General features: G+C 47.4%; 6 protein-coding genes across 6 annotated transcripts; 1 reads left to right on the plus strand and 5 right to left on the minus strand.

Annotated features, from left to right (window-relative positions):
* Positions 1 to 708: 708 nt before the first annotated feature.
* Positions 709 to 1,924, minus strand: P175DRAFT_0500424 (uncharacterized protein). The gene has a single exon (XM_040896955.1). It carries the CDS (start codon positions 1,671 to 1,673, stop codon positions 1,035 to 1,037), a length of 639 nt encoding a protein of 212 aa, XP_040752924.1. The 5' UTR covers positions 1,674 to 1,924; the 3' UTR covers positions 709 to 1,034.
* A 2,040-nt stretch (positions 1,925 to 3,964) lies between these two features.
* On the minus strand, positions 3,965 to 4,991 carry P175DRAFT_0189441 (uncharacterized protein). The gene is made up of 5 exons (XM_040892537.1): positions 4,872 to 4,991; positions 4,721 to 4,817; positions 4,448 to 4,668; positions 4,222 to 4,391; positions 3,965 to 4,174 (listed from the first exon to the last, which is right to left on the minus strand). Exons 1-5 carry the CDS (start codon positions 4,883 to 4,885, stop codon positions 4,149 to 4,151), a joined length of 528 nt encoding a protein of 175 aa, XP_040752925.1. The 5' UTR covers positions 4,886 to 4,991; the 3' UTR covers positions 3,965 to 4,148.
* A 342-nt stretch (positions 4,992 to 5,333) lies between these two features.
* Positions 5,334 to 6,316, minus strand: P175DRAFT_0531048 (uncharacterized protein; the record flags this gene model as incomplete). The annotated part of the gene is made up of 3 exons (XM_040899837.1): positions 5,334 to 5,465; positions 5,522 to 5,818; positions 6,221 to 6,316. The coding sequence occupies 3 exons, from the start codon at positions 6,314 to 6,316 to the stop codon at positions 5,334 to 5,336; spliced, it is 525 nt and encodes a 174-aa protein (XP_040752926.1).
* A 4,055-nt stretch (positions 6,317 to 10,371) lies between these two features.
* On the plus strand, positions 10,372 to 12,419 carry fbx15 (F-box domain protein; the record flags this gene model as incomplete). Its single annotated transcript, XM_040893724.1, has 3 exons — positions 10,372 to 10,521; positions 10,614 to 11,081; positions 11,268 to 12,419. 3 exons carry the CDS (start codon positions 10,372 to 10,374, stop codon positions 12,417 to 12,419), a joined length of 1,770 nt encoding a protein of 589 aa, XP_040752927.1.
* Positions 12,420 to 15,067: 2,648 nt separating this feature from the next.
* Positions 15,068 to 16,590, minus strand: P175DRAFT_0508497 (indoleamine 2,3-dioxygenase; the record flags this gene model as incomplete). Its single annotated transcript, XM_040898354.1, has 2 exons — positions 15,068 to 16,249; positions 16,300 to 16,590. The coding sequence occupies 2 exons, from the start codon at positions 16,588 to 16,590 to the stop codon at positions 15,068 to 15,070; spliced, it is 1,473 nt and encodes a 490-aa protein (XP_040752928.1).
* Positions 16,591 to 18,389: 1,799 nt separating this feature from the next.
* On the minus strand, positions 18,390 to 20,167 carry P175DRAFT_0492196 (IscS subfamily cysteine desulfurase; the record flags this gene model as incomplete). The annotated part of the gene is made up of 2 exons (XM_040895877.1): positions 18,390 to 18,812; positions 19,061 to 20,167. The coding sequence occupies 2 exons, from the start codon at positions 20,165 to 20,167 to the stop codon at positions 18,390 to 18,392; spliced, it is 1,530 nt and encodes a 509-aa protein (XP_040752929.1).
* Positions 20,168 to 20,530: the final 363 nt, after the last annotated feature.

Here is a 20,530-nt window from a genome sequence, read left to right on the forward strand (position 1 = left end):
GCGACGCAAATTTAGTTTTGTACATTATACGAGGACGGAGTGCGCAGTTTGCCTGTGCGTCCAACCACATACATGCCTTGTTAGTACCTACCTTAGTAGCTCTACCGGACTATATTAAGTAGGTTAGGTATGTAGGTATGTATGTATGTATGTATGTATGTATGTATGTATGTATGTATGTATGTATGTATGTATGTATGTACAATACCTTCCTAGTGACTTACTAGTAGTACTAATAGCAGGGCCCTGAGTTCGAGGTACCTAGTTAACCATCTAACCTTAAGTACCCAGTAGGCACCCAAGGCAGGGATTAACATTTTTAAAACAGCAAGGCGATCAAGATATATCCAAGATTGAGATTGAGATTGATATTGATTAGGGCAGATAATGTAAATGTACTAGTATCAGGCTGTGTGTGTATAATGTGTATGTATGTGGTGAGGGAGCGAGTATGTAGGTATATACTAACATAAGTCATGAGAATTATTGTTCAACAATAAGCAGCAAGAAGCGAATCAAGTAACATATAAAAAAAAAAAAAGGAAAGGAAAGAAAGAAAAATACACGAAGGAGGCTTTATGACCACCAAACACCTAATAAATGCAGCAATGTAGGAACCCAAGAACTGACTTGCTTCTAGTTGGAAGTTGAAATCAAACCAAGACAATAAAATAAATAATAACTGATAACACAAGAAGTGTGAAAACCAAAAAAAAAAAAAAAAAAAAAAAAAAGCTTTTGATCGGGGCGTAATGACAAGGGCTAAATGAGCTGGATTAAGTAACGATGATGGCGATATATGATATGAGATGCGAAAACAATTATCGTGGTTTATTCCTCGTAATAAAGGAGGAATACCAGGTCGATTTGATTGGTTGGTTGGTTGTATGCGGGTTCAGTTCGGAGACAGGAGACATGTCTGATTTCGGATGGGAGACCCAGGCGTTTATTAAATTTCTTCCTGCAGGGGTTCGGCTGCTGATCCATCCCTGAGACAGGGGCAGACAGGAATAGTATGGATTGAGAGAGAAAGATTAGATGGGAGTTGAGGAGCTGATCAGATTCGGCTGCGAAATGCTGGGAGCCCCTCCACCGCGATATCTGTGCCTTTTTTGCGAGAAGCTCAGCACCGAGAGTCTGCGGCTCAGTCTGCGCACGGGTGGCGTCCAGGCATCTGGGGAGAAAATCATCGAGAGCGGCCGGGATCCAGACGCCGGATGATCCTCTTCCGATGGACTATCCAGGCCGCTGGGGGAGGAAGCAAACATGGACCCCGAAAAGCTGGCGCTAGATCCCGGTCGTGCCGAGGGCAGAGAGGGAGTGCTCGATGTTTCCGGCAGGAAGGTTGACATGCGTCGTCGGACTTTGGCGCGGTCTGCCAGGGCTTGCGGTTCAAGTTGTAGGGTGATGTCTTCTCTGATGTCGTCGAGGGCGCGGGAAAAGCGTTGAAAGCGGCCGCGTTTCTCGGCGATCGAGGGCTCGCGCGGCTCCAGGCCATACAGCTGCAACGGGGTTGAGTCGGGAATGTCTTCTTTCAACGGGGTTGCGTAGTATCGGGGGTATTTGGGCGGTTCTCTGCGGCGAGGAATGGATGGAAACCAGGCATGGGGATGTTGGGAGATTGGACTCTCGAACGAGGACTGTGAGGAGTTTGATGCGGAGGATGGCAGCATTCTTTTATTTTCTTTGAGGTTAAGATGTAGATCCGGTAGTATAATGAGGTGGAGAGGTGGGAGAGAGAATAGAAATAGTATGTTGGTTGTAGTCCAGTTTCAAGATTAAGGCAGAGAGGTAGCAGAGGTAGAGAGAGAGAGAGAGAGTCAACTTAGACCAGAACGAAACCGTTCGCAAGAGAGAGAGAGAGAGAGAGAAAGGGGGGGTAGAAAAGTAATTATAGCGCTGAGTAGTTCAACCTGCCTGTGGGTATGAAAATAGAAAAGGGAAAAAGGACGCCCCAAAAAAAGAGGACCAAGGGAGAAGAAAGTGGAACTCGAATATCCCATGAGTTATCCCCGATTTTTATAAAACATCAGATCAGGATCTCCGGTTTGCTCGATGCAGGCACGTACGTATCTTGGTTGGTATTATTGGCGTATGTATTGATACTTTACTTTGGTAAATGCTACTATAGCCTTTCGGTCCAGTAATTTTCTTTCTACTGCCTCGTGAGGCTGTTTTGTCCTCTGAACAAAATCAATTTCCATCCTCCATGGTGGTTGGGGTTTGGTCTCCAACCCTCCATATAGACAAACCACTACTACGTCTCTGACTGATTAAGAGTGAAACTCGCGTTCATGACGACTGTCACTACTAGATGACGTGGCTCTGGAAGACATCAACCCACCAAACCGTGAGGTTGGGATTCGGAGTATAAGAAGATAGATACCCAGGCCTACCTCAATCCAATCTCTGCATGTCATCCCACAGCTAATAATAATCTACGGATGATAATTCACCGGTAGAGGAGGAGATGCTTCAGGTATGAAGCCATGAACCGCGGATCCGATGCCTGTGGACCTCTCAGCGTAGCGGAACCAACGGAGGTAAGCAAGAATCTGAGCATCTTCTCAGACGAAAATGATGAGATCTCCTTCCTGTCCTGTACATCTCGAAGATAATAATAATAATATCCCCGACCCAGTCCATCCATCCTGTCACCCATGTACCAAAAAAAAAAGAATGGAAGCCAGAAAGAAAGAAAAAATTCAGTGGCATGGCGTGGATAGTGGACCAGCCAGAGTGAACCAGAGCAGCCACTTTTGCTCATTGCCTGCAAGGTGAAACACAATTAACACTGCCGCTAAGCGGGAACCGTCGCAAGTGGCCCCCACTGATATAAATATATAATTATCATCTCATCCGCTGGAAGGAATAAATTTCCCATTTGGTTTGCATTGGTGCTCTCTGGAGGAAGTAAGGAGTGAGTACGGAGGTACTAGGTAGGTATGTACAGAGCATTACTTACCATTGTAAAGCCACCAGAGAGTATCAGTGGAGTTCTTCAAATGATTCCCAAGTCCGTATGCGACATGTGTGTTGAGAATTGCATGATCATTGGCTTTGATTCATCCGGATCACGGCAGTGTAGCCTAGTGACTGTTAGTTAGTACTAATTGTTAGTGGGTGACTCTTCCTGGAGCGTGCGGAGGGCTTCGGGTCACTACTACTAGTACTCCGTGTTTCCGTCCCTGGAAATATCCATCTCATCTTCTCGTAATTAGGTACAGGGGATAACCAAGAATTCAACTTGCAGAAATATTTCCAGAACCTTAAAAAAAAAATCTTAATGATGCCCGATGTATTTTGGTGCTTTTATCGCCGATCATGCGTGTTTTGTTAGGGGGTGTGGCTGAGTGACTGACTGCTCTCTCTCTGCGTCGTGCGATGTTGTCTCCATCCGGAGGAGTATGGAGTACCCGAAACCCCAACAAGCTAAATAAATGCGTACGGTATGTATGGTGGTGGTTGCTCTGTGTACTGCACGGACTACTAGTCCTACCTACCTACGTACGGCTTCCACGCAGACGGTTCTAATTATGGTACCTTGGTATGTATGATCACCAGATGGCTGGGCACAAGTTTCAGATTGGCATCAAGACATCTACAATACTGTCTCTACCAAGGGAGGAATCTATTTATTTCTGGACAAGGCCAATCACAGATTCAGCATTTATCAATCCCCCGCTCTCCCCCCCCCAAAAGAATCCAACTAACTAGAGAGAGACGGAGAGTAATAGGCACAAAGATAACATCCATCACTGGTCTGGATATGGTTGCCTGACACTCTCCGGGTAAACATAGTTTTCAGCCATCCGTTTCTGTCAACAAGGCGTCCAGTGTGCATTTGCTGTCACAACTTTGCCGTTAAAAAAGTTACTTTCGGTTGGTATTTTGAGAGTATATCTCCCAACTTTATTGGGGTGTGTCTGATGGTAGGTAAACCTGACACCATACGGAAACTTGCAAGCACTGTGTTTGGCTCCTTAAAAAAAAATTCGAATCGGGATTAACCAGAAGGTTGCCCGAGCCTCCTCTGCACTGTCCTGTGGTTCAGCTTCAACACGGGCTTTCACATCCATGGTAGAGGCTCGAGCGACGACAAAATCCCACAAGATACGCGTTCTTCTTCTGTCACATGTGAAATACGATCACATCACAAATAGTAGGTTGGTATCTAAAACCATTAGCAGGTGCGCGAATAATGACTCAAGCAGAACTCACCTAGAGGATGACTGCAACTTAGTTGCGGCTTCTGTGTATACTTTCCATCTAATTCTGAACGAATCACATTCAGCAGCTGCACGTAGCTCAGGTTCGGAGATCGCTGGAGGCATTTGATAAACGCCCAGCTCAACGCCCCCCGCGCTTCTCCATCCTGGAACGTATCGGCTCTGTGATAGGCTAGTTAGTGACGACGCGCACATTCCGAACCAGCTGAGATACGCACGATGTCTGAGTATCCTTCGAACCCGAGAACATGATTACATCCGCCGGGGAGGTCTTGGTTCGCACGGTTCGCTGGCGTGCAGAATCGCCAATTGCAGCCTTCTTGAATAATCCGATCGCGGTTTGAGCCATGCCACTAAGGTCTCCTCTTCCATATGATAGCATGGCGCTAAAAAGGTCTTGGGCTGCTTCCTTGGCAAGATTTGGCTCTTTCAGAGTACCCTATATCCGATCAGCAGTGTCCCGGGGTCTCGGATGCGGGCCGAGCGCGAACCTGCGTAGAATACACATATGGGAGATCTAATGCGGTTCCTGAATGGCAGGAGTCGAAGATTGCGGTCAAACGCACACCAGGGCGCAAGGGTCGAACCCTATTCGAGGTCAGAATGCTAAATATTAATCATTTATTGGGAAATAGCGCATACATGATGTCGTGCATCTGGTCATCTACGATATGTCCAACTGTCCGGTAATCCACGGGGTAAATTACATCGTCAAAGCCTAGGGGATGGTCAGTCTCGTACTAGTTCGCAATTACAATCCGAGGAAGCTCACCATCGTCTTCATCACCATCAAGATCCGGGGTACGGCCACCGTGACCTGCCAAAATCGTTATTCGAGCATTCAAAGAAGATTGCCACTGAAGTTCGTACCGGAGAAATGAATAAATAGAGAATCGTTTGGTTGCGCGTCCTTGACAAGCCACTGCATGGCTCGAAGAATATTAGCCTTGGTGGGAATACTCATCGGGTTCTTTTGGTCATCAGTGAGGATGACCATGTCTTCGCGGCGGTACCCATGGCGATTATGGAGAAAGGTGGACATATTGGTCACATCGTTGATACATCCATGGAGTTGGTTTGGTTGTCCAAAATAGTTAATTCCGATTAAGAGTGCTTTTCGTCGACCGGTACACGTCGAATATTGGAACCGATAGCTCGATGGCGCTCCATGGCCGAACTGCTGGGCGCCCTCCGGGGGACGGGGTGGGAAATTTGCACCCCCTGTGGGCGGAGCATCTGTTTTTCAGGTCAGTTGACAAGACGACGCAATCGAAGATATTATTAGGTCTTACTTGGATAAGCTTGTGTGTAAGGGGAGGACGTCTGGGGACGTTGTGGTGGGGTAGGAGGGGGGTGATATCCAGAAGGAGGATAGTACGGCCTGGGTCCTGGTGCAGGATAACTTCCTGGTGGTGGATGAGGAGGATGGGGAGGATACTGATGAGGATATTGAGGACTGTGAGAAGGTTAGTCGATGCAATATGCTGAATGAGAGCCGATGAGAGGATCAAAGCACCTGTAAGACGGCGGAGGAGGCGCCCACCCGGGTTGGCCAGACCAACTCGAGGGACGAACAGGCAACGGAGGACCTGGAGGAGGGGGATGGTGGTAGTACATCAATTATCTTTCGCTGCGAAAGAAATTATAAACGGTTGATGGGCAGATAGAAAAGCGGTTTATATATTGTGCGTTCAAAAAGGACAAGCGGGGAATTGATCCAGGGGCGGTGTAATTCGCAACTGGAGTAGTGGTGTTGGTGTTGATGATATGATGCTTATGGTTTAGTTTGATTGTTAGTGAGAGTACTTTGGAGTGGAGAAGTCACTCACACAGTAAGAAACTCACACAGAAACACACACAACACCAGCAACGTGAGACTTGACTCCAAAAAAAAAAAAGATGATGAGGGGAAGAAGAGAAGAGGAGAACAAGGGACAATTAACTACTTTAATTGCGCGGCTCTCGCTGGTACGGGGCTGGCTGATGCCTACACGAGAGGCCCTGGGATTCGCTGTCCCTCGGTAGCGGGCGGGTCGGGCTACTATCATGCATAGAGCAGACTGTTTTCCGTCAGGACTCGGGGCCATGAATGACGCCCTGGTGGATATCGTTGCTTTTGGTAGATGATCTTCTTCTCGTCATGATCGCATTTCAGCATGGCGGAGATGCAAGGATAAGATGCATCGGCGAGTCCGGAAGATCAAATTGAACCCCAACTAGTCACTCGGGGTCTATACTCTATACATGGTAGGACTTAGTCCGAAGTGCTTAGACCTTGTCCGCCTGATCTGAAAAGCTCCATGCACACGAAAACTACTTCTGAGTCCCCTCCTCTCCTTCCCTTGGAGGTGAAAGTTCACCGTGGATTAGGTTTCTACTCCATGGAATTATAAACTTCCCTTTATTACGGTACAGTCCAGGGGAAAGTGATAGAGGAACACTGCGTTAACGGTTCGTTGCCTCGTGGGACTGCTTACGCTAAGAATTTGCTAACAACCAATAGACCAGTTTTTTATAAGTTATCATTCCTCAAATTTAACTTGATCCAGTAAAGTCTAAAGCTTATGCACTCTTTTCACGTGGTTTTGCCCGTTCTGTCGATTTCCAGTGCCCTGAGTGACTCAGTCATTATTGCCACTAGGGCTGAGGGGATGCGTGCCGAATTTATGGTCAGGTAAACTACTTCTCTAATTGAATAAGAGATTCGATGATGTCATTCCTTTTGTTTTTAATGAAATAGTGAGAATTTTCGGCAGATTCGGATCGAAACAGGATTATCCTTAGGTATGCTCTATGCTTAAGGAAAAACAGTAAACTTGATTACAGTCTCGATATCTGTACCAGCTGTTATGTAGAGTCAATTTAAGACAAGGTATTTGGCAGTCATCCTTCTCGTCATATTTCGCACTTGAGAAGAAAAGAAGGAAAACCAAGAGATATTAATCATAAAATGAGCGGGGACTGTCACTCATAATTGCAGACGCTCTGATATACCGACTATCTGGGCCCTCTAACACAACCCCATACTTGGCCAGGTCCAGTTCGAGTTTATACCTCAGCTACCTAATACTATAAACTTCGCAGTCTGTCGAGACGGGAGTGGGGTGTCTAGGACATATCTAGTTTAGACTAGATAGGATTCCCCCTTACTCAGAACATAATATCTGTAACTATACTGGCGTGGGCTAATCATCAAGGCCAAAGAAAGGTACCAGAAAAACGTTCAGCGCACTTCGACCCTCCTCTATTGAGGAAAGACACGTACCAGAGATGGTTCGGAAAAAATGCTGTTTATAAGAGATGTAGACTAACTATCATAATAATTTTAGAATCCAGGAACGAAATTTCCTTTTAATACAAGGTAATACCCCTCTTTTTATGTAGTTTTCAACAACTTTATTCTTGTACAGATGCTGCATCTATAACGAGCCGCTATAGCATCAAGACTTCTCCCTCCATTCACCAATGTCTCATCTCATGTTTTGGATTTGCAACAAAAGAAAGCTGCTATAACTGAAGACTACCTAGGTACTTCCCTTTATTTGCTTTCCCTTCTCATAGGTTTTCGCATACATTTCGTGGGTCAACCCTATCCTCATAAAGAACATTAAAACAGCTCTTTCCCTCACCCGGGTGATTCTCACCATCAAGCAGCCCCCCCCCCCCCCCCCCCCCCCCCCCCCGGGAGATATCGAGCCATATGATGGGACCTACCCCCAGTTCCGGTATACAACACTTTCCCCTGCCTCTACCATGGGCCCGCACAAGAGTATTGGCCCTGGGTGGAGAAGGGGCCAAAGCTTCTCTACAAAACGCCTCGAGTCCCCATCTAGGTACATCGCCGAAAACATCGTCGCTCAAAGCGTCCCCCCAGGAACCAAAAACTAGATTTCAACCGTGCGTATACTCCCCCAGCTTTGATTGGGCTGTGTTAGGCTGGGGCTCAACGAAGTCCAGAGAACATTCCTGCCTTACCAGGTACTGTAGGTTAGGTACTCTGTGGTATATGCATGTATACTAGACCAATTATTAGCAAGCAACTAACTCAGGTACTGTACGACGAATACCTACAGTACCTGGTATTACACCTAGTACTTAGTAGTAGTACTCCGTACTAGTAGATGAGATATTGTGGTGAATAAAACAGGTCAACTGATTAAGGGACTATGGCGTATACTACCTAGGTAATAGTTAATAGTGGATTCACAACTAAGGTCACTTGACTGAAGCCAGCAGATTGACTGGCGGAGGGACTTATTCTGATTCTAAAACACAATTCAGCCACATGTAGTTCTTTGTTTTTCCTCTACTCAGATACGGTCTATGTCTACCATATGATAGTAACTTCGGCCACGTACTGCGGCTCATATGTCATCTCCAGTCTTAAGGGTTTTTTTGGTTGGATGATTAGTACATTTGATTTGGTCTTCAACATCACGGGGGTGACGTTGTAGTTTCCCCGAAGGATTCGAAGATATCTGTATAGTGTGGGACAGCCTCATAGATCCGGTGCAATCTACTCCGTACTCCCCTCTTAAGCTACCCGATTCCGGCCAGGCTCTCTCGTTTTGCTCGCCTTGAATTAGAGCAATTGACTCACCTGCCAGCCTCTGGTTCCAGACTTTGCATTGCATCTAATGAGGATGATGTAGCAAACAATGGGGAATAATAGCCTTGCTTTGAGCCAGGAGGTATCGGCTTGGTTGGTCAGTTTGCAGCTCGTTGAACTGCGGGAAGCCGTGGACGGAAAAAATGCCTTCTGCACACAAGAAATTACCATTTCCATCCCACTGCTGAGACGTTACTATAGTATGTGTTTTATTTGCTTTTGGTGTTGAGAACTGGTCTCTGTTTGTACGGGAGCATCTCGCAGCGTTTCTTCAAATTGAGGACTACCCCGCGAAAGGTAATAAACAAGGCAGGGAAAGGCTGTGGATATCCGTATCTTGCTCTCCCGGGGAGGAGAATTGGGGCTCCTTGGTCTCCCGGGCCATCTCTGGGGGATGAGGGGCAGAAGTGAGTCCGAGCTAAAGCGTGATATACTCCGTCAATGGGCCAGGAATTCGACATGCGTGTATCATGAGACCAAGGCAGTTTATGTTATAGTGCCTTACTAAGGTTGTGTTCAGCCTTGTCAGCACTGCCTCACATTGTGGCAGAGAATCATACATTCATTGTCCGCTGAACGTGGCGATCTTACACGGTCAGCGGTATTATCACAAGACCAGGAGGTATGTGTCCGTGTACACAATGAGTTTAGAGGGGAATTTCTCTTGATAGGGGAATTGAGGAAGTGAGATTTTCAGGATTGAATTTGAGAGCAGATGATGAGCGCGGAAGAGGCGGATCAGGGAGGGAAAAAAAAAGGATAAAGACAAGGAAAATAACTGCAGGGAGGAAACTAATCCTAATGTAGTGTCGAGATCCTACAGGAAGAATAATATACAGCATTGGCCACAAAAATGTCAGCCTCCTTGTACAGAGTAGGACTCGTAGGCAAGAGAAATCGATTCTTTATACGGAGTAACTCCAAGGAAGATTCATTAATTAATTAATCCTGAGTGGTGGGATGCAAGTAACTAGTTGACTCCTTAGTTGACGAATAGTTACGGACGGAGAGGTACATAGGAGTGAGTGAGAGATGCGGCTCAAATGGCAAAAATTGTCTCATAAAATTCGCCTCTCATTTTTTCTTCCCTTTGGACCTTTGTACTACGTAGATTTGCGGTAAAATTAAAAGAAAAATGTCGTGTACCGAACTGTAATTATTTTACTTTCTTTCTTCCCCACTGGGTACTTTTAGCTCTTCTTTCATCTCTCCCCCCCTACCATCGCAGAGCCTCAGAATCTAGACGGGTACTAAAGCATGCCTCAAGTTACATGATGATGTCTCTCTCGACCCTCACCATGTATTTGCCCCTAAGGGCCTTGATCTAGATCTGGCTACCCTCTCAATTCATCACACATCCCGTCCTGCAAGCCTTGCGCTGCCATCTTCATTCACTGCGCCATCCACTTTTTCTGTTACTCCTGTTTTCTGCCTTTGGAGAACAGATGTCTGGTGTAATCGTGAAACTGCACCGGTCCGTTTTGTCCCTGGTTTGTTGTAGGCCCACCGTCCGCCGTCCTGGTTATCGGAGAAATGGTCAAGAATCTGGACTCCATTCCCTACGATGTCTTCTATCAGGTGGCCTCCAGACTAGATTGCCATGACTACATCCATCTCAGCCGGGTCAATCGACCCATCAATGTGCTGATGAAGAATGACTCGATGGCACGGAACACGGTCAGAGTACGTAACACCGGGTCCTCTCTCTCTATTCTTTGCTCCCCCCCCCCCCGAGTCCATCCAAACTAAAGCGAAAATAATAACCTTTCCTCTAGAGTGAGCTCCTGCATACTAAGGAAGGAAGGGAGGCTGATCAGGCTAAGACTGGTTACTGTGAAGCCCTTGGACGGTTGTACGACATTAAGGAATCCTTTGCAACTGCGGAACCTTACTCCGCTGTCATTTTGGGCTATGGCAGCTCTTTCCTCTATGCAGGTGGCTCACTCTGCTATATCTATAATGATGAAATTCGTGCATTGGATGTGCAGGGTGCTAGTCGCGTCGAGCAAGTCCTGAATCTCCCGAAAGTTATACGGAAAGCGCTTCGCAACTCTAACCTGGATACTGGAAGAATCCGAGTCTCGCTTATGAATTACAGCGAATGGGTAGTGGCCTTCTTAGTGGAAGTGGATGATGCGCGTGACTCTTGGTTGCTCGCGGTGGATCTTAAGCGCCAATCGAATTATGAAAAGTCCGGGCGATTGAGAATGCGAGCGCATCTCGACTCAACCGAACGACTGTTTGTGCGACATAACCGGTCGTATCTTTATTATGGCACACATTCTACCGTGGGGACCCATGGACATACCCAGTGGGAAGTCAACTGTGCGGATCTGAGAACGGGAGCGATTAACAGTCAAAATATGGTGGAGCTGGATAACTTCGCCGGAAATGAAATTGGACAAACAGTCTGCTTTGAAGTCTATAAGGATCACCTTTACGCTATCTCGACACTGGTTGATTTTGAGGAAGAGGAAGTGGATTGGACATCCTACTATGTATGGATGTGCTTACCACCCAGCCTCAAGATATCAAAGACTGCCCAGCAGCCATTCCAAACCTGGCGTCGACAGCATCGGGAAGGACCAATAAACGATACTTGGTCTGATCTCTCGCTCAGAGAGGATGAGGCCACTGGGCAGCTTATGATTCTGGAATGCCGGCGAGAATGGCGTGATGGAGGAAGTGAGAATTGTCGGACCTACTATGTTCAGCCTCTTCCCGGGCCACACGATATTGGCAAGCAACAACCAGAGTCTGATTACTACCTTACACCAACATTACCAGACGAGCCGTTGACTAAAACCTTGGATGAATACAGCAAACCCCATTACGAACGACCACGAAAGAGATTGCGCAGACACTACCACCCTGAATATGACGGTGGCGTCGAACCCAAGCCTAGGCGTGACTTTATCCTTGCCCGAACCAAGTTCCGCACATACAACCCGTCTGCATCGAGCTATCTGGACCTTGTCAACGACCCACTTCCTGGCCGGACTGGTGGTGGCGGTGATCTGGTTCCGCGAGACCGAATACGGCTTCGTGTGGTTTCGAGGAAGCGAAAGTGTCCTATTGACGAGGACGGTGTTGAAGAGCAGGCTGGGTTCCTGTTTAAACCCGAACTTAGTGAAGCAGACGGGCGGCTGGTTGAGAACAGTGAAGAACGCTTTGTCCCTCGGGGCATGTATCTCTGGCCGCCAGATAGTGCGCCACAGGAGTTAAACCACCTACTTTGTCCGTCCAAAAGAACCGGTCAGATCCAGGCTATGGCTGATGATCGATCCATCGTGTACTCTGTCAACCAGGACGGTCTACAGGCTGACAATCAGGCGCTCATTCTCATCAGTTTTGACCCTCTACTGCGACTTCCCGGGCTCCAACGCTTAAGCTTGGGTACTCAACCTGAGAAAACCAAGACTGCTATTGGTATTAAAAGGCCGCAGGTAGGGGATATTGGACAGGAACGGGCAGCCATACACACAACATTGGAAGGAAATACGACGAACCAAAACATGCCATCTGTTCGGGAAGAGAGAGCCATGTACCTTGACATTAGCCGTGGCTTTTGGCTTCGATGAAAAGGGGGGGGGGGGGGGGGGGGCTATGTGGTAAACACGCTAATGGACACAGCCACGGCAAGAATTAAAAAAAGAAAAAGAACAGGAGTCGTATGTGGATAATCAATAATAATAGAAAAAAAAAAAAAAAAAAAAAAAACCAGGAATACGTACAGGAATACATATGCTATAATAAAACACCAATTAAGCTCTGACAAGCCTTATTTCACAAAGCTACCTACCTACCTGTCTCTTCTTCCTCTGTACATACTTACTTCGACAACAAACCGAATACGAGCATCGGAGAACCAGTCTAAACTGATAATGACAAACTAAACCCAGCCTTGTGAACTGAAAGGGCGCAGGCACTAGTTACTCCACGCGGAGTCCTTTGAATAATCATGTATCTATAACTAGTTAACTAGAGTAGGTAGCTAGCATGTTACAAAAGAGCTGCCTGTCTGCCTGCCTGCCTGGCTGGCTGGGGGAAGGCGGGAACCGAGTGAAACATGATGCCAGAGTGGATCTTTAACCCGGATAATATAATAATATGTCTCTATCCCATCCTCGTGTTCGGGACTCGTAATAATGAGCCTCACGCAGTCAGTTACGGGGCTCAGGTAGTTAGTACGGAGTAGTTCGATCGACGAGCGGAGGGCGAGCAAAACAGCAAGTGAAGTCAACGTCAACATCAACGTGATCATGATTGCTTAGAGAAAATCCATCGCGGCATTGGCTCCTCGCAACGACGATACAACAGAATCCACAAGGAATGTAATCTGACTTTCCTTGTCTACTGTGCCTGTAATAGTGAGGTTGATGTGCTTCCTGTCCTGGGGCATCTTACTGGAACCGCAGGTGCATTACAGAGTATATGTTACATGTCTGGTGTAGTAGGCAAGGACAGACCGGACGGCAGAGAGAGAGAGAGAGAGAGAGAGAGATAGTCCGCAGCAGTCTGTCTTTTGGTTAAGCTGTAGGTACTCGGTACTCCGTATACAGAGGCTATTCCTATTCCCTCCACCGCTGTTCCCGCTAAACTAGATAGTGGAGTCGTGTCGTTGCTGATACTTGCTAAGAAGGAGCATCATACTCACTGTATAGAAGAGTACGTACAACTATTGGATGTAGCCAGCTGCTTACAATACAGGGTTAGCTGGTCTTGGGGTAGAGTATGCTTGTTGAACAGCACATGCTCTCCTAACCGAGGCTCTTCTATTCTATACATAAACAAAAGAGGTAAAGTAGGTTCCCTACCAGCAAGCTGATGCTAGAATATTCGGCAACGAACCGGATACGATAGCTCGTAGCATGCATGATATCATGATACTAGTTAAAGCACCCTTGATATCTGAAATTCTTCTTATTTTAGCCATCTGATTCAATTTATTTCCTTGGAGTGGACGCGAGTCGTCTCCTGTATGTATTAGTAATTTAGTATTCTTCGGGGTTGGTAGAGGAATCTATCTACACGTACGGACGAAATACAGCGCATTCATATAACTGGCTTTCTCAAAGATGGGGTACCTTTTGTAAGCTTGAATATGAGAGGTCTTATCATGAGCTAGCTAGTCAATGTACTCTGTAGCTAGCTGGGTTGGTAGGTCTACTCTACTACTAATGCAAGGAGAGAGTAGTCGTCGTAGAAAGCCTCTAGTTTTAGATCTATCAACATGCCTCTATTTTTCTGTGGTTATGAGATGATAATCCTTTGATAAATGTAAATGTATCATGATTCTCAAATACTAGATATATTTTTTAAAGGAAAGAAAATAACCTGAGTATAACTAAAACTAGTTAGTTAGCTGCACGCGCCTGCACAAGCAATCTCTTGGTAAATAGAGTATTCCAAATCACTAATAGCCCTATCATTCCGGACTTTCTTCCATGAGCATGGCCAGGGTGCGATGAACTCCCCTGATTTAGTTACTTATAGAATCTAGAACTCTCCCTACTCTAGATCATGAGCGAGCAATACAGTAGATATAGTCCCAAAATCAAGTTTTCCAGTAATCGGGCATTTTGGGAGTCAGAAACTCTCAATTTCTGTCCCAACGTCAGCCGAGCGTAGCGAGGATTTGAGGCTAGTAGGTTATCTCTATACATCATCATGGATACAACAGGCACCATTCTAACTCTAAACGGAACTTGATTTTACTTTAATTAAACAATCACCGTCGAAAGAACCACCCTGCTAAGGAGATGGGGTGTAAGCCGCTGTAAAAGCAGAGAAGCATGCCAGGGTAAAGTTGGCGACCAGAGCTACGGTTTCTGGGTAATCTCGTCCCAGTTACACCATGCGTAATCGACTACACAATTCTTTTCAATTGTTCATTTTCGGGGTTGGCCTATGGCTTGGAATATGCATCTTAGGTGGGAACACAATCGGTCATCTCATTTCAACGGAGTGATAGTGATATGTTGAATTTGGCCTCTAGCAAACTGGAAACAACCATTCTTTTCCTCTCAGCACTTGCTCTGTACGCCATGGTCATCGTAAAAAACAGAACGCTTCATAATTATGAGAATCAAGTCGTAAATAGTATCTGTACATGCAAAAACAGTCGAACCATTGCGTCAACTGACGATGATCAATTTGTCAATCTCGCTCAGGTATTGCGGAAACTCAAAATGCAGGTCATCTTCCTCTTCCCTTTTCTACTCCGTGCTCACCAGTGGCAGATACCCCCCTCGCTATCGTCGGCAGCCCACGTCCCTGACAGACCAACCACCTCCAGATGGCCATCGGGATGCTCGCCTACTTTGCTTAATGCCGCGAAACTTGATTCTGCCGGCCCATTGGTCAACAATCGTCGTGCCCACGCATCAATCGCCGGCTCTCCCGTCTCGTCACGAGCCTGCTTGAGGAATGGAATCAGCGCGGTGCCGCCTGTGCCTCGAAGTTTCTTGCCGTCTGCTTTCTCGCCATGGCGGGCAGTGGCCAGGTTTAAGGTCGCTGCTCCCTGTCGCCGGGGGCTGGACGATCTAGCGGCCAGTCCGCGGGCATCACGAGACTGGATGATGATGTAGCGTGAGACAATTTGAATGTGTTTGTCACGCATTACTCGTAGCATAGACAAACACGCGTCGTACGCAATGCATAGGGCTTTGTCTGAGCGGCGAGCTTCCACATATTCCCGAATATTAGCCACCGCACTGACATGTTCCAAGAACCGTCGATGGGGTCCGGGCATATATGACCGCATCTCCTGGATAAAGCCATGCCGTGGGGCTGCAGCAACCCCTTCCTTCTCAGTCACTGCTGAGGCACCGTTAGGGCGGGTTTCACCCGTGGGTCTGTGCTCCACTCCTAAAGCAATGTCAAAAAACTGAATCAGGGAGCTCTGAGCATTGCTTCCACCTCCATACTGGCGGTACTCTGGCCTTTTGCCGTCGTCGTATAGAAGACCGTTTGGCAGCCCTGCATCTGCCATATTTTTGCTACCCGCCAAATATGGCCGGATACGGTGATAAAACACATAAGGATCATTATGTTCGTACATCCTCTCCAGTAGAGTACCGACCTCGTCCAGAATTTCTGCCAAGGCCTGCAAGCATTCTGTGACTACCAGGCTGTTTCCAACCCGAGCAGCAGCGATTGCCTGTAACACCAACGAGATCGACGGGCCACCCCTGGCCTCGATCGCGGTTGATACGAGATAAAACCATTGTTCGTCCAAGGATCCAGTAAATGTGTTAATGCAGGCAAGGTTATTTAGGTCATCCATAGGTTCGTCAGACAGGATAGGCCTAAAGTTCCACAAAACCAGCCCTGCATAAGTAGCAACTGGGGGAAGTTCCAGGTGCTCGCACACTTGCAACAGTGGCACAGTTAACTGAGGTGGGATTCTCTGGTTTCATTAGTACACAATCTGGTGATACCTTAGAAGGCACGGCATACCTCGGCTGGTTTGGGACCACTCCATACATAACCATGGAGAATAAAGCCCAGTATAGAATATGCCCGCCTCCACTCGGGTTCTGTCTGAAGATATGACGCAGAGAGCAAAGGCATGGTATCTACTACTTTCCGGATCCTTCTACTCAACAACAGAGGTTGAATATTGGACACTATCCATTCCCACTTGGAATAGTAGGGGTCGGGGAGCTGTTCAAGGGGTGGTTCGGAAGGAAGAAAGCCAGAGTCTGGTGAGATGCCGTAGTCGGCTAGAACTGGAATTGGGGGAAGCATGATGGGAGGACGCAAGATATCGATAGAGAAGAAAAAGAAATGCAAGAAAGATAATGCAGCTGGAAAGCAGACAACACCGTATATAAGTGTACAGGGGTGCTCACGTGCACCTCAGTAAATGGGATACAATGCTGTTCCTTGCAGCAGACCTTGAGAGGTTTCAAGTCTGGCGTTATAAGACGCTCAATCAAGGCCTCAAAAGGTCAAAGGTCATTGACAGGTAAAGGTTTCCAATAGGGGGTACTGTGTGACGATGCTGGTTACAAACTAGCGAGCATGCAGTCGGGTCAAGCCGGTTGGAAATTCAATAGCCTTGCACAGCTCGTGCCAGTCATTCTTGGACTGAAAAGAGGGGAGAAGACGGGTCAGAGAATAGATTGATTTGTCTGATTCCGGGAGGGAGCAGAGGAGAAGGGGGGAAGAAAGTATTAGAAGAAGAAAAAAAGAAAAGAAAAGAAAAACAGGGATTGAGAAGAGTAACAAGTAAAGAGCCCGGAGATGCGTGGAAATATGCCAATATTGACGGAGAGTGGGGAAAATCGAAGATGGCAAGATAGGACGATGCAAGGAGTATCGGAGAATTTCTTTCTTTTTTTTTTGGGGCAAAAGCAAAGAGCAGGTTGGTTAATTCAGAGATCTGAACAATGAATGGATCCTACTCCTGGCCTGGAAGAAGTTGGAAGAAGAAACAGCAAAGAGAGTTTTCTAGAAACAGAGGCAAGGAATGGTTTGGGAGTAACCGGAAGAGGTAGAAGAAAGAAAGAAAGTATCAGGAGATATGACTGACCTTGAAACGAGGGACTTTCAAGTGATTGTGTCATTCCGTTCTCGGAGGCGATACGGCCGCGGGAGAACCAAAGTACATCGGAGAGGATTGTTCTCTGTTTGGCGGATGATTGATAATTTTCTCGCGGGCATTAGTTAACCAGTTACCAAGGGCCATTAATAAGTGACCTTCAGGGCCGTAAAGGAATAGTCATCAGAGACAGTCTGGAGCTTCCTGGGACACCGGAACACTTGCGAACTCTGTCAGCCATTCACGCAGGCCAAGTGGGCCAAGTAGAAAGGCAAAGACGGGATGCAAGGCGAGATTTTGCTCGTTTTATTGGGGTGCTGTACATAGAAGACATCGTCATCGTTATCATGGAGATAGCCGTGCAGCCGTTGGCAAGGAAATGGGTGGATGGAGGGGACAGTAGGGACTGCAAAGGTCAAGTGCATGAAAGATGTCATACATCGTAGAGTTCCATGTAGATCGCGACCCTGCGATCTTGTAGCTTGACGCAGTAGACCAGCAGCAGCGTTGGGTGGAAGCGAGAGGGGTGGGCGACTTGGGATTTAGTGTGAGTGCTAGAGAATGAACCGGAAGGTGGGCGGAGGGGCGTCGGTGGGTGCAAAGTTGGACGTTCGGGCCGATAAGATCCGTTAAGCGAGGATTTAGGGGGAATTCGCTGTCACCCACGCCACCCCATTCAAGTCTGCGGTGAAAGCAAGACAGACATGTGGAGGCGCATCTTAATTTAACCCGTCTCTCCACTTTTGATACCTAGTCCAAGGAACATGCAAGCAGGTCTTAAGATTGATCATTTATACATTCATTCTGTACATTATACCTCAAATTGTTGTTACAAGTGGTTTTTAGTTTAAAAAAACATGCCAACGCCATAAACCATTGATATCTTCAAAATGTACTCAGCCAACGTGACTACGCCAGACAAACTCATGCCTTCTTCCTCCTCCTCCTCCTCCTCCTCCTCCTCCTTCTTCCACACAGAAGGGATGACACCAACATACACCGATTAATGCTGGCTCCACTCAATAGTGTTCAGGTCAATACCCTCCTGCACCAACTCCCACAACGGGCTCAGCTCCCGCAGGAAATGCACCCGGTCTGTCACCGCCTTCAGCACATAGTCAACTTCGGCCTCTGTGGTGAATCGGCCAATTCCAAATCGAATACTACTATGAGCACTCTCATCGCTGCTACCTAGAGCCCGAAGAACGTAGCTGGGTTCCAGGGATGCAGAGGTACAGGCGCTACCGGACGAAAGCGCAATATCCTTCAGAGCCATCAGAAGGGACTCGCCTTCCACGTAGGCAAAAGAGACATTGACGCAGCCGGGATAGTGGCGGTCGGGGTCTCCATTCAGGGTGGTATGCTCCATGGCTAGAAGTCCATCTGTCAAACGCTTCGAGAGCCGAGAAATGTGCTTGGAATCGTACTATTAACATATCCGTCAGTAAGTGCATATTTCCTTTTGCTTTCCTATTTTTTCCCCTTTTCTTTTCTGGCGACGTGTCTCCAGGCAAAGCCCACTCATTACCCCTGCTACGGTCGTCAAAAAGCCAGGTAACACGCACGAAGCGTGCAGCTACATATACCACGACTCTCATCTTTGAGCTCATAATCATGGCGAGACAGGTAGAAAAGGGGGGGAAAATTGAAAGAAATTCAAGACATTGAACGTACCTCCATATCTTGAGCAGCAATACGGCAAGCCTCACCAAATCCAACTATCAGATGAGGAGCCAGAGTGCCACTGCGCAAGCCTCTCTCTTGGCCACCTCCAGTGATGAGGGGGTCAAGACGAACCCTAGGTCGACGGCGGACATAGCAGGCGCCAATTCCCTTAGGACCGTAAATCTTATGACCAGAGATGGACATCAAATCAATGTTCAGCTTGTTGACATCAAGCGAAATCTTACCCACGGCCTGGGCCGCATCGGTGTGGAAAAAGACCTTCTTGGAGCGGCAGAGCTTTCCAATCTCTTCCAGAGGCTGGATGACACCGATCTCGTTGTTCACAGCCATAATACTAACAATAGCGGTATCAGGGCGCATGGCTGCTTCAAGGTCTTCCATTCGGATCAAACCATTGCTCTGCACAGGCAGATAGGTGACCTCGAATCCTTCATCCTGAAGATGTCGGCAGCTATCCAGGACACACTTGTGCTCTGTCTGACTGGTGATGATGTGCTTCTTCTTGCCCGACCGGCCGAAAAACCTAGCCACGCCCTTAATGCTCATATTGTTACTCTCTGTAGCACCGCTCGTGAAAATGATTTCCTTCGCATCCGCTCCGATCAACTTGGCGACATATTCTCGGGCCTGCTCGACAGCTTTCTCTGATTCCCAACCGTATGCGTGAGTCCTCGAGTGGGGGTTGCCGTAGATGCCGGTAAGGAACGGAAGCATTGCATCCAGCACGCGGGGGTCGGTCGGGGTAGTGGCCTGTGCATCGAGATAGATGGGACGTGTCCCTTGGTCCATAATTGTAGCTTGCTTGAGGATTCCGGCAGCCGGGCTCATCGCCGCATCTCCGGGGATGCCAGCGCCAGGGAGCTCTACTTTCTTAGGGGAGACACCGGTCTGCTCCCCAAAAGCCTTCTGTTCCTGCTTAATAGCAGTGTCAATGGTGACCTGAGCATTTCCAACCTTGGTCTCGGAGACGTAAGTCCTGTAGCTAGGGGTGGCAATCAGTCTCCGAGAGAACAGGGAGGGACGCTGCGTTGACGATAAACGACGCGCATAGGCTCGGGATGCCTGTCTCAGGGCAGAAGGGGCCACACTAGACATGATGAAGATAAATTCACACCTAGACCATGAAAGATCGATAAGAATTTGATGGCTAAACAGCACAAGGATGACAGCAAGGGTGATACTGTAACCTGAGGGGGGGAAAAAAGTTTGGATCCAGTTATATCATTGCCGAGCCAGAGACTAAGCCCGATCGGATTTATCAGATAGTCCGACGGATTTCTTCCCTTTTCGTCATACCTTCTTCGGCCTCGGGTTGGAGAGAACCGTGGGGTTTCTCCACGAAAATCATGATCTTAAGACTTACAATATCGGGACGAAATTAAGATTGCAATCTATTGATCTTTATTGTAATATAGTGGGCTGGGTCTATGTTTTGTATACAAGAACCAATGAGTTGAC

The sequence above is a fragment of the Aspergillus ochraceoroseus genome, assembly GCF_002846915.1.
Source record: "Aspergillus ochraceoroseus IBT 24754 chromosome Unknown P175scaffold_3, whole genome shotgun sequence".
NCBI lineage: Eukaryota > Fungi > Ascomycota > Eurotiomycetes > Eurotiales > Aspergillaceae > Aspergillus > Aspergillus ochraceoroseus.